The sequence below is a fragment of the Carassius gibelio genome, chromosome A6 (assembly GCF_023724105.1).
Source record: "Carassius gibelio isolate Cgi1373 ecotype wild population from Czech Republic chromosome A6, carGib1.2-hapl.c, whole genome shotgun sequence".
NCBI classification, from domain to species: domain Eukaryota; kingdom Metazoa; phylum Chordata; class Actinopteri; order Cypriniformes; family Cyprinidae; genus Carassius; species Carassius gibelio.
In genome coordinates, this window is record NC_068376.1 from 2,323,951 (window position 1) to 2,338,095 (window position 14,145).

General features: G+C 35.7%; 1 protein-coding gene across 6 annotated transcripts in view; it reads right to left on the minus strand.

Annotated features, from left to right (window-relative positions):
* Positions 1-11,271, minus strand: part of LOC128015249 (CMP-N-acetylneuraminate-beta-1,4-galactoside alpha-2,3-sialyltransferase) — a 30,246-nt gene extending 18,975 nt beyond the window's left edge. The window contains exons 1-5 of one of the 6 annotated variants that reach the window (XM_052598927.1): positions 11,098-11,266; positions 9,147-9,295; positions 6,679-6,726; positions 3,748-3,790; positions 2,349-2,441 (exon numbers count right to left, since the gene is read on the minus strand). In XM_052598927.1, the coding sequence (XP_052454887.1) occupies positions 2,349-2,441; positions 3,748-3,790; positions 6,679-6,726; positions 9,147-9,264 (302 nt within the window). In that variant the 5' untranslated portion in view covers positions 9,265-9,295; positions 11,098-11,266. Of the gene's footprint in view, positions 1-2,348; positions 2,442-3,747; positions 3,791-6,678; positions 6,727-9,146; positions 9,296-11,053 lie in introns of all 6 variants that reach the window. The other 5 variants (XM_052598926.1, XM_052598929.1, XM_052598931.1 and 2 more) reach the window with 5 other exon arrangements.
* Between the last annotated feature and the right edge of the window lie 2,874 nt (positions 11,272-14,145).

Sequence of the window (14,145 nt, forward strand, 5' to 3'; positions counted from 1 at the left end):
TCTCAAACATAACTGGCATGCGATGCTGTAAGCTTCACATGTATGCACTTGATTATTACTAGTTGGCTGAATTTTTGCTTTTATTTCCAAGTGGTCAGGTCTCCGGATCATGTTTAACAAAGCATGTCAGATGCTAATTACAAGGCTAACTAGATGTCGTAGGTTTAGTGTCTCAACAAATACCGTAGATGTCATGGTCTATTTAATATTCCCATCTGACTCCACTTAACCCAGAAAGGTTCAGCATCAAGACCAACTTGAGTCATGTGATCTGGCCCTGAGCCCCATTTTTACACAACATAAAAGAAGACATTCTCGAAGAATGTTGTTAACCAAACTGTTTTGGTCACTATTGGCCAATTCTATGAAAAAAAAATTATAATAATGATGTTTCTCAAATTATTTTATTTCATGTTTAACAGAAGAAAGAAAATAATACAGGATTGAAACGACATGAGGGGGATTAAATGATGACAAAATTATCTTTTTTGGGGTGAACTATTCCTTTAAAGCTGCGGGAGGTAACTTTTGACGCTCTAGCGGTAAATAAACAGAACTGCTTGCTCTTGCGGAAGAACATCGTAGCCGGAACTACTTCTCTCTGTTTATGTCTATGAAGAATCACAAAGGTACTGGGTTACTCCGCAGCGGCACCCCCGAAGCAATCTAAAATAGTCCGAATATAAACCCTTATTATAGGTGCACCCTAGTGATTCAGGACAAGCTAAAAACATGGTTTGGAAAATGGATTCATGTGTACTCACTTATTATATAAATTTTTCTACATTTTGAACACAAACAAAGTTACGGACCGCAGCTCTGATTGGTTGTTTCTTACCGGGAGCGGTCCGTAACTGCAAATGGCATTAGGAGCACTGGGAGGAGCCAGAGGAGCTTGATTTTTTCCACAGATTATCTGTCTCATATTCTACTGTCAGGACATAATGACAGGTTTAACAAATATTTAAAAAATATATTTTTATAAAAAAATTTTACCTACTGCAGTTTTAACAAATGAAAAGCAACTTAATTGTGGTTAATTTTTTTTTAGTAAATGATTAAAATAATTTTTTTAGAATATTTTAAACAAATAAAAACAATCATAAAAGAAAAACCATCCTTTCCTTTATCTATAAAAAAATCTAAACTATTAACTGAATATTTCAAATTCTGATCGTGATGACGTGACCTGAAACAAGAACCAGAAAACCAAAAATTAACTAAAAGTTCAACACACAATCAAATGTATGTATGCAGCCCACATAAGAATGATAATAATAAAGTGTGGTTTTAAAAGGATTCTGATGATATAAGAATGAATAAGATCCATAACTGTAGTTTATATTAATCTCTAAGGTTCAGGCAGTAGGGGTGTGGCATATCGTACCATCCGCGATAATATTGATATCCACGATACATTTTTACATGATAAAGTGTCGTATCGCGATATCAATGATATAACGAGCAATGACATATGGCGCATTTACATTCCCTAGTGCGCACAAGAACAACACAAATAAATGTGTTCGACTTAAAGCAGCGCTGCCCGATCAGTCTATGACATCAAAGTATTGCGAGGGCGGTTCTAGAGCATATTCAAGCATAGACTCTTACCTAAAAAATAGGAGAGGCGTCTATCTTTAGCGAAGCAATGCGAAGAGCCGCTTTTGAAACATGCTACGACGCGAAACTGTTACTGCACAGTGCTGCGAGATCTAGTGAGAATCATTCAAACCCTGCACAGAAATCTCTGTTATAAACAGCGCTGACAAACGTCAGGAAACCAGAAGCGTAATGCTAACTGTAACCATGGTGTTGTGGTTTGCTATCGCAAATATTCTTAAAATATCTTGATATAATTTTGAGGCTACATCGTCCACTATAATAAAAATAAAAGTAATATCCAAAGAACAAACTGTATGTTCTCACGCCTTCTAAAAACACACAAACAAGCAAAAACAGCCTTAACCTGTAAAGCGGGTTAATACCAGTTACATTTTATTGCTAGTTACCATTATAAGATTTGTTTTGTGTGTTTATAAGATGATTATATCTGGTTGAGCTCATGTATCTGCAGCAGTAACCAGCTTGCCAGTAACTGACCAGAAATGCTTGTACAGAACCGATAAAGAAACCTTGTAATTTCTCAGAAAGGTCAAGAAGAGTAAACTCTTTGTACTTTCATATTCCTGGTTTTAATGTGATTGTTATTCATCTTAATCTAAATTATTTATCTAAATTGCCGAGATGTTAACAGCAGAAGAATGAGGTGCATGTCTGCATGCAGACTTACAAATATATTATTGTGAACTTCCAGTATTTCACAGCGTATGATGAGATAAGCTTACTTTGGATAGATTGAAGTCATCTTGGCTTCTGCGTAACCCGGTTTACACTCGCCTTTACTGAGATTACCATATTTATACTGCAGCTCCAGAGGCCTGTGAAGCAAAGACAGAAGAAGACCATATCCAGTAACAGAGTAATCACATTAACTACTGCATGTTAGGGGTCCACAAACACAGTGTCACAATACTTTGTGTCTTCATTTTCAACACTTATAACACATATTTACTGCTTTATCAAATCTAACATCTAATCTAAATCTAACTTTAAATCTAAAAAGTAGTTGATACTTTTTTTCCGGAAAGGAAACATTAAACAGATTTTTTTTTTTTTAAGTCACTGGAAAGTGTTTTTTTTTTTTTTTTTTTTTTTTTACATGGGTACAAAAGTTTTCTATTTTGGCTCAGTGATAGAGCATGGTGTTAGCAGCGCAAAAGGTTGTGGGTTCAATTCCCAGGGAACATACATACTGGTAAAATAAAATGTTCCCTGAATGCACTTTGGATAAAAGGATTTTGCTAAATGCATAAATGTAATGTAAATTATCCTAATGCATTTAGTGAAATATTAAACATGCACAAGAAGGATTTTTTTATTCCAACTATGCCTGCATATTAAATGAACACTTAATTCCAAACGAGATCTGTCGAGTAAATTAAAATGCTCCAGACCATACTGGTTTAAATTTGGATTGACATAAATTTTGACGATTATGGAAGTCAAGCAGATTAGCATGCATAAAACAGAGCTCTGTATCTTATGAAATGCTTTGTGGTTTGGAGAGAGGTGTGTCAATCTCACTGTGCCCAGAGGATGTACAACACTAAAATCTTGCTCAATGAGATGACAACTTGCTTGAGGAGTAGTTTATTTTATATAAGCGCTGAATAAACCTACCATTCACAGGCCGGTAAATGGAAACTTTCTAGTAAGTTTTCATCAATACTGTGAGAGCTGGACATATAAAGATGACCTGTTGACAGTGCCATTTATACAGATGGCCGTTGATGGTAATAAGAGAGCTTGAGCCATGTTTTACTTCGGGTAAAGGACCTCCCATTAAATACAATCAGGATTGTTACATCAGACATGGCTGGGTGAGAGCCAAGAGATCATTCATTAGAAATGCTGTAGGGCGCCATTAATTATCCCTCCAAAGTAAAGCTCAAATAAACAACAAGCCGAGTTATAAAGAGAGACAGATTGCTGGACAGTACAGGCCAAAGTGCACTCAACACATACATGCACACGCTCAAATTCTGTTACTAAACCTAGTGAGCAGTCTTGCCCTATATAGAAGAGTGCATGTTCAAATGCTGCCCGAGTAGGCAACTCACTAGGTTTTGGAAAAGAACCTCATGCTGACATCGAAATCTACATGCTCAACAATGTGTTACTTACAGTTTTCTGTCAAACTTGGTAAGGAATCCCTGCTTGTCGTACTCTAGAGAAAGAAATAAGAAATACAAGAAATCAACAGAGTTTATATCCCTGAAAGAGACAGAAGAGAGAGATGCACTGTGTTATCGTCACTGTGCCAACAGGAAGGGATGGAAATATTTTGTCAGAAAAGGATATGTGTTATAAAGAAAGAGATTATTATTGTAGTTACACAGAAAGAAATGTGAGAGGCTGTTTACTGTCTATAGACCAGCATGGGCTGTACATGTGACTGTTGCACAAAAACAATAAATGAAACCAAACTGAATATGCCACTTAAATAAAATGGAATTCAAAAGTACCAATTACTCTGAATAAAAAAATGCTGAATCATACTCTACGCAAAAAAAAGAAAAGAAGGGAATTACAAATACTGCAGAACACAATCTATTACACAATGCATGTTTGCATAGCATTTTTGCTTTAGTGAAGCTATAATTTCACACACCTAGTTACCAGTGGATTATGAACAGCTTGATAACCTCCCCATAACACAAGTGCACTTGTAATGCATAGATCAAGCATTTGCTTTCTTGCATTAAGTATGCTTCTGGCCAGACATTTCCCAAGTATTTGATGAAACTATCTACATTTGTAATACTGACATCAAATTTTTGATTGGTGTAAGAATAAAAAAAAAAAGCATGAAACTTTTGAGGGATATGAAAGTAGTTCATTATACAACTTATTATCATCACACAACATTATTTGACTAAAAATGATATGGATGATGTAAAAATATACACATATCCTTATATAAATGCGTAAGCTGATAAAACGAATAAAGATTAAATACGATGTTTATGAAATCATAAAAAGGGGATTGGCTGCCATCATGTAAGATAAGCACAAGGATATTATTGTTTATGCAACATTAGACTGAACCGTTCACTGAACCAAGTAATAAAGTTTCACCCACGAGGACCTATTATACAACAGTAATCATGTGGACAGGTCAAAACAGAAAGATTTGGTTAGTTTTGTTTTCTGACTAAAAGAAAACAATAAACATAAAAACTATGAACCCTTAAAAATAGATTTAAAGATCAAAAAAGAATTTAGAAAACAAAAATGTAAGAATTGACAAAAGAACGAAAGAAACAAAGCAAGTATTAAAAAACAAAAGACAGAGCTAAAAAACCAAACGAATGAGAGAATTAAAGAACTCACAAACAGAAAAAGAAGAAATAGGAAAGTAAGAAAACAAATATTAACAAATTAATTCACTTACAGAATACAAATTTCCTGAAAATTTACTTGCCTCCATCTCATCCAAGATGTTCATGCGTTCCAGGATGTTTCTCCATATAATGGACTTCAATGAAGACCGGTGGTGCTGAAGGTTAAACTGCAGTTTCAGTGCAGATTCAAAGGGCCGAGGAATAAGGCTCTTATCTAGCAAAACTACCAGTCATTTTCATGCTTGTCATTTTTTTTTAATACTTTTTTAACCATTTTGCATTAGCTCTGCGATGCACATCAGCAGATTCACACATGGGCAACACAAGGGCGTTTGACTTCCTTTGCACGTTTGCTTCGTAAACACTGGGTCGGTACAGAAAAGGAGCGATGGTTTCTCTAGATAAGAGCCTTATTCCTCGGCTGGGATCGTGTAGAGCTCTTTAAAGCTGCACTATAACTGCAGTTTAACCTTCAGCACCCCCAGTCTTCATTGAAGTCCATTATATGGAGAAACATCCTGGAACGCTTTCATCCAAAACCTTCATTTCTCTGCGACTGAAGAAAGACAGACATGAACATCTTGGATGAGAGGGGAGTAAATTATCAGGAGAGCTGTGTTAGTGCTGCATTATGGTGGCAGTAGCTGTAGCAGGTGTTAGTCGCTGCAGAAATCTCTGCGCAGGGACTCTACAAAGATCACAGTGCTTCTGTCAGCTACCTGCCACCTTTTTCACTGCGTCATTCAAGATGACCAATTCTGGGTCAAATTCAGCTTAAGCTCTACTGACAACATCTGTGACACGCTGACAACACTAATGACAATGCCTTTAAAACAACAGAATAGCTGCATGCTTTAAACGTTTACTTGTGTATTACAGTAAAAAAAACACTTTTTTTATAAACACCAATAAAGTATTTGCAGGTCACAGACATTGTTGCTTCTTGCTGGAAAAATACATTTGTTACTAATTTAATCATTTAAAAGTCAGTATCCATATTTCAACATTATTAGTAGTAGCAGTATCGTGACTGTCAGTTTTATTATGGGAAGGACTGTACTGATATATACTCATTAATAGATGAATGTTTAGTACAGCATATAAATCATTCCAGGTTTATGACTTTTTAATAGTGGTAAGAAGATTGTTTCACCAGTGCTTGATTTGGCAAAAGAAATCTGCAAAGCATAAACATATAAATCCTTATTAACTTCATGATCATGTCGGACAGAAGCAGTCAGATGTCTTTGTAACTGAGTTTGCAGGGGAAAATTCTGCTTAAGTTCTACAAACGCAACTGAGAAGCTTCATAATGTTGGGAGACCAGATTTGCAATTTAGTCATTTAATTATTTTATATTTTATTTAAACTTCATGACTTTTAAACAATGTTGAACTAGGCTGCTTGAGAAAACAATAATTAGATCAATGGTTTTCTATAGTCATAGACCTTTAAAAGGTTTGGGGTCAGCAAGATTGTTTTTGTAAATGAATGTTTACTTTTATTCAGCAAGGATGCATTCAATTGATCAAGAACGACAGTATAGACATTTATAATGTATTAAACAAAGAATCCTGAGATAAATGTTTCATGGTTTCCATAAAAATATGAAGAAGCACAGCCGTTTTCAACATTGTTCTCCCTTATAATGCAATTATATAGATGAATCTCCCAACATTATTGTAGAATACAGTTTACGGTAAACCTCTACCTGAAGCTACTTTCCGTCCCGCGGAGGGTAACCTATCCAAATCAGCCTCTGAAACACAAGAGTGTGAGTTCATTATAAAGCAGGCATGTCATCACCTCCGTTTGAGTGTGATCAGATGCCTTTAGTGTTTAACAGCGGCACCCGGACTACAGTGATGCCAGCAAAACAAGGCCGTGACTTCACTCAGCATCTGAAACACTGCTTAGCAGGTCAGACAACAGTGCATAACAAAACATTGCATTCTGTATACAACAAGCACAAGACACAACACGTCCTGCGTCTGCAGTTCCTGAAAAGCTATGAGAAATGTTGCAATGCATACAAATTTACCAACCAGCTATAAACCTGTTTAGCTACTGCAATGTGATTTAAAATACTGGATTGAAGTCTGGACACTCTTGACTGAATCTTAAATGATCTTGAAAAACATCTGCCTAGATACTTGAAAATAGTTTTTTCTAGACACATAAATAGTGCTTAAAGGAACAGTTCACACAAAAATGAAAATTAGCTGAACATTTGCTTACCCTCAAGTCATACGTTGTAGATGAGTTAGTTTATTCATCAGAACCAATTCGGAGAAGCGTATGAAATCACTTCCTCATCAACGGATGCTCTGCAGTGAATGGGTGCCGTCAGAATGAGAGTCCAAACAGCTGATAAAAACATCACAATAATCCACAGCACTCCAGTCCATCAGTTAATGTCTGTTGAAGTGAAAAGCTGAATGATGGATTTGCTTATTCCAAACATACAGCTTTTCAATTCACAAGATGTTAATGGAGGGACTGGAGAGGTGTGTATTATTGTGATGTTTTTATCAGCTGACTGGACTCTCATTCTGACGGCACCCATTCACTGCAGAGCATCCATTGGTGAGACACTGATGCAATCTACATCTTGTATTGTCTGAGGATGAGCAACTGTTCAGGGTGCTGTTTTGGAGTGAACTATTGGGGGAAAAAAAGAAAAAGAAAGATTATATAGCACCTTTTAAAACAGTGTTTACAAAGTGCTTTACAGAAGAGAGATACATGTGTGCATTAACAGAAAAGAACAAGACACATACAAAAATGAAATAAAATAATAAAACAAAAAATACAATAACTAGTGTATTTTACTCAAAGAGTAAGGCCTCAATGTACCTGTTCTTTACAAATGTATTTTACTCAGTGGGGTGCGAGGCGACCTCATTAAACCTGTCCATTTCCATTGTATTTAACAGGGACATTTCACTAGAAGATCTGTTTTATTTGTTGGACTCCATCTAATCTTATAAAACCGTTTGACAATTGTACCAAACATCCATAATAAAACAGCAGGGCCAAATTCAATTCTGATTTACAGTCGAGTGTTTCTGCCAAGTGAACATTCATAGAAAAGCACACCATATCTGTTTAAGGAATGTGCAAAATGCAGCAGCGTTAGCAAAGTGTGCACTGAAGAGCTAATTTTCCATTCTTGCACATGCACGATTATAAATTACCCTGGTTATACAGTAAGCAATATGCTAGCATTTTGTGGTTCAATTTTAGCCTGGTGAAAGAGAAAAGGCCCTAAAGCTTTGGTCTGTTGTATGAGCAAACTGCAGCAAAATTACTAACAGATGCTGATCGGTCTTAGTAAAAGAGATTATATTCAGATAGAAAACACTTATTTTAAATAGCAATAATATATCACAATATTATTGATTTTTGAGCAAATAAAAGCAGTCTTGGTGAGCAAAAGCGTTACATAAATCTTTCTGACAGGAGTTCCTTTGTTGCTAGGTCAGTAGAAACTGGATTCTTTCTGCTGTGTAATCATCGCATTGGTTTTAAGGTGGAGATAATATCAGATACCACAGCTTCTAATTTTATCTTGTGACATGATTGTGGTGATGCAGTGTTATGCATGTGAAACTACAGTGACCTGTAGTGTGAAACAAACCAACAGAGAAATCCAAGATATGTGAAGGGGACAAAAATAGATCTTTTTGCTAAACAAACACGTTCTGAATAACCCCCTAAAAACTTCCATCACAGCAAAGATCAGTTTGTGTATTAAAGCTGACCATTTTAAGCCTGCTGGCTACTTTTTTGTCTTAGTCAGCGATGGGCCCTTAGCTCCCTCATCTGGCCATCATCACAAACCAAACCTTTATTTTCCAGGGTCTTTTTCTAGTTTAAGAACATGGCTACCCCACTGACCTGATGCCAAACAGGAAAACTAGACAGAATCACAGACAATGAGAAACTAATTTCAGCCATTACGTAATGTATCAGGGGAAAACCAGATCTAGAGCTGTGACATTTCACCGCTCAGAGAAATTAAACATTACCATTATGAAAAGAACTTCAGAGAAACAAAAGCATAGCTCACCAAAAATAAATTAACGGAAAACAGCGACCAGCACGATATTACAAGTTCTCCTTTTTACATGTTCCAAGTGAGAAAAACATATGTCATATGAGGACACGGTTACTCACGAGATTTCTGGACTGTGATCCGTAAGTGCAGTCTGCAGGACGAATAGTAGAAGAATATCAGCACCATGATGGGACAAATTAAAAACATGAAGCTCTGTTTGAACTTCATCCTGATCATCTCACACAAGGCTTCATCTGGTCTGAGTCACCTGAAAACACAAGCATGCAACACACTGATCAATAACGGCACGCTTTCACAAGTCAATGTATAACTTATTATCGTTATGCTACTATTTAAATGGCTTAAAGCAAACAGTAAAATGTTAGGTGAAATGCACGATGAGTTCAACATGGCGGGTGACGTTTTTAACTCTTATGTGGACGGTTATGTGTATTATGTTCAGGCTTGCAGGTGAAATGAAGCATGCTCACTTACACGTAACCATTGTTTCTACCAAAGCAACCTAGTTACTATAGTTCCAAATCGCTCTGAACCCTTTCAAATGATTTTGTTGAATATTCTGGAAGCTGCTTTAAAGGTGCTAACATGCAACTTTTACTTTAAGGAGTTATTTCTGTTTCGTGTGGTCTGTCATATTAATAAAACAAAACCATTTAATTCAGATTTTCCATTTAAACCATTTAATTCAGATCTGAAAATGTAAAAATAGGCTTCATGTGGCAAGACTTATACCACTGAAACAAGCCTCTGCATTATTTTTATTAACCAACTATGACATTTTGGTATGAACCCAGGTATCGTGGTAAATTTTTGTAAGCATGAACATTTAAGCATTTTCATTATATAAAAAAAAAAAAAAAACGTATTTTTTTTTTTCATTTAAATGTTACATTTTTACATTTTGTTGTATGCATTTGTCATTTCTATCTAATTCTTTTATTTTTAAAATGTGAATAGGTAGTATTTATAAAGTTTTAGCTTTTAGTTTTGCATCTGTTTTTAGTTATTTTAATACTACAATTGATTGCTTATGTTTCCTCACTTATAAGCTGCTTTGGATAAAAGCGTTTGATAAATTACAAAAAATAAATAAAAATAATAATAATAATACAATATAAACACACAAAATATATTATTAATATAATGTTAAAATAACAACAGGGTCTCTTTAACACTAGCTCCCAATTGGAAAAAAAAAAAAAAAACATAATTTTTGCAATCACATTTTTGAGCTGTTGCTGGTTTGATTGCTTGTACTATAAAAATACTTTATTATTATATTTCATCTTATATATGGCAATGGCTTCTAACTATTAGTTAATCTTATGAATCATTTATGAAAAAAAATCATTAAATCTGTATGTGTTTGAGTGTGAAAAATTAAAAATCTAATGTAACCCCCTTTTTAGTAGTTAACATTTTAACCAACTGTATTTTAATTACAGACGTTTTTCTCAGTAACTGTAACTGATTACATTTACATTTATTCTTTAATTAATTGACATAATTCCGTTACATTTAACTAACGTTAGTTACTCTCAAACACTGCTTATAAAGCACATATTAATTATGCATTACCATTCTGGATCTTAAACATACCTAGGCTACTATCAGTGAATCTGTGTTTACATCTAAAGGGTATATATATATATATATATATATATATATATATATATATATATATATATATATATATATATAACTACTAGTAAACGTTGTTATCAGTTCAAGCACCCGATCGATCCTCGTCTCTAATGGAAACCGCAAATGGCTCGGCTATCAGTGGCTTGTGTGTACATTAACGTTATCCTAAATAACGGTCGCTAGCATCCGGTTAGCGCTTTAGCTAAATATCAAAACCTCCGAACACAAATTCATCTCAGCCCACAAACTCGCATGGAATAACAGTTACGTGAATTACACGACCACACACGTTTAAGAATATGGAACGGCCACAAAATGACACAAAACAGCGTGTGTCGGAACAGGCTAATAATTGTCCTACCTCACAGAAACCGAAAGGTAATGAAAACATGTCCTTAAACATACAGCTTTCTCGCGCGTCGGTCGTCACGGCTCATCTGGAGGAACGGGAAAAACATTTCTCTGATCTGTCGTCTCCGCCTTTCAGCTCGGTTCCCCGGGAATGCGAAGTGAAGACAGAGAAAACAGAGTTCATGACTTAAAGGTCGAAGGAGGTGGAGGAGGAGGAGGAACCTTTCTGTGGGGCCTAAACAGATATTGATTAGAACACACCAACACACCGCTCTAAAACACATGCTTCTTCACTACATTTACATTTAGCAGACGCTTTTATACAAAGCCACTTACAAATGAGGAAAATAGAAGCAATCAGAAGGGGAACAATATGTTAGTGTTGTGACAAGTCTCGGTTAGGCAGTACATGTAGCAAGTTTTATAATAAATAAATAAATAAATAAGATAGAATAAAAAAAGCACAGGGAACTCTCGTGTTACAGGGTATTTATAAAAATAAAATAAAAGGAGACAGAATAGAAAATGCTAGTATTAGAGGTCAATTTAAAAAAAAATAATACAAATAAAAACAAGAAGATAGAATTTGAAAAGAATAGAGGATGCTAGTGTTAAAGGGTCACGTGTTTTTCTATGTCTTCTTAGAATTAGAATAGAGAGTGCAAGTGTTTTTTTCTTCTTTTTTTTTCTCTTAGAAAATTGGAATGGAGAGTGCAAGTATTAGAGAGTGTTTTACTTTTACTATTATAAAACCATGGTTAATTTTCGTAAGGTTTATGCATATTAGTCTACTGTATTGATTATATAGAACAAGAACAATATATGTCAATAACAACAAGTACCAAAATACAGTGGCACTGTGATGGTATCTTGGAAACCTACCAAAGTAAAATTGAGGAACTTGAAGTGTAGGCCTACCATAACAATCAGGCACTATCCCAGCGATATGTCACAGCGCTTCTTTATTGCACCAAGAATGACTCAGTTTTATTAGGCTGTTACTCATAATAAAGTCTGTGAATATTTATCACTCTTGGTTTTAATTTGTCTGGGGGTGACCATAGAGAATCAATGTCTTGACTTTACTGATTTCAGTGTGTAAAAATAAAACAAATTCAAAATCCATTTACTCAGCATTCTTTGTAGGTCTTATTAAAAATACACCCAGAGAGAGATATTACTTCCTAAGTTAATAGAAACGGTGCTATCTTTAATGATGTCCCAGATTAATCTCAGTTGAAGTGAATATGAGATAATTTAGACATCGCTGCCCTATGACTGTTGAGCACAGTCTATCCAAAGACAGCATAGAGTCTTATCTGCAGGATAAGGAAATACACTTCACAATAACACAGTGCTCTGTTCTCACATCTATGAGCACAGGAAGCAACATTAAACTGAACAATTTTGTTTGCATCATTCTTATTTTAAAGCACATTTAAAAATCTTATAAATTAACAAATTGAATGCACATACAATCAAATAAAACAGAATACAACCGAATCTCAAACTGAATTAAACCAGTCTCTCTAATCAAATCTTACATGCCAAAACTAAGATGTTTCTGTTGCCGTGCTTCATGAGCTTCAGTGATAATGAAATGTGCTGTTTTTATTTATTATGACAGCACACAAATTAAAGAGGCCTTGACTGCAATGACTGTTATGTGTGTGCCTCTCAGATAAATGCATGTTTGATATTAAAAAGTGTGTTACATAGAGATTTCCTGTTGACATATAATGTGAAAGTAGTTTTATGCTTGTAGGCTGCTGTAATGTGAAGATCTCACAAAACGTTTCACACATTTTGATCTCTGAGCAGTGAGTGTTAATTTAGGTCACTAGAAGTTAATTCTTTGCGCTAGATCTCTATGACCTTCATTAATGAGAGATCCTTACATTTCTGTTTCCTGTTACAGACGCACTGGCAAACTTTTGCCCTTCTGCATCACATCGGAACTTTTTGTCTATAGACCTTTTGTTAATAACTGGTATGAAAAGGAATTAAATAAGGGCGTCACTTCTCAAAGTAATAACAATACTTATCTTAAGAAAACACTGGAAGCCTTCCCTTTACAATCGTTCCTGTTCCCCAAGAGTTGTGGTTTTATAATCATGATAATTACACATTTACTGATCTTGTACCATGATACCATGCAGTATCGGCATGCATTTAACTTACTATATTACTAGTTGGTTATTGTCACGCCCCCGGGCTGATCTGTCTGTTTTTCCCATAGTGTGTGTTGTTTACACTTACCATGTGCTTCTGTGTCACCGTGGTGCCCGTCTCCGCCCTCTTGTTTCATTATTATCTTGTTATTTGTCACCATCACCTGCTCTGCATTATGATAATCACTCCTTCTCTATTTAGTCTCCTCATGTGTGCTGTCTGTTGTCAGATCGTCGTCCATGTCCCAACTTTATCCACATCTCTTGTTTAGCCTACACAGAGATCGTGCCCGTTTTGTTTTCATCCTCTAGTTTGTTTGTTTTTTCCCTCTTCCTCCTGCTTTCAGGCAGCGCTACTCTCCAGCCTTCCGTGATAGAGCCAAGGGGCAAGGAACTCGACCGGAAGTTGAAGTCGGGTGGGGGCTGCCATCTTTTAGCAGAACTTCACTTGCGTTAGCATTCCCATTGACTCCCATTCATTTTGGCGTCACTTTGACAGCGAATAACTTTACATCTGAGGCGTTAAAAGACTCTGTTTGTCCATTATTTATTTCTAAAGATACACGACAATGTATAAAGGGCTCCATTATCTTCTATGTTACCATATGGCCCCGTATAAACAGTTTTTGTAAAAAATAGGCTAACGATTGCGTCATAACCACTCGGCTCTCTGTCGCATTACCGTACAGACAGGAGGAGAAGCTTGCAGGCAATTAACTTAATATGGCGTACTGGCATTACATTTTAAAATACTATACAAAATAATTAATCAGAATACTTACTCCTACTCACTCACGACAAAGAACTCCCCGCTCAAGCTCGCCGTCTCTGCAAGATTAACGATGGCAGTTTTCACGCACAGCTACTAGAAGATTTACATCTGCCAGACAGGTTGCTGACGTCGTCAAGCTTCGTTTGAGTCTGCGCGTCA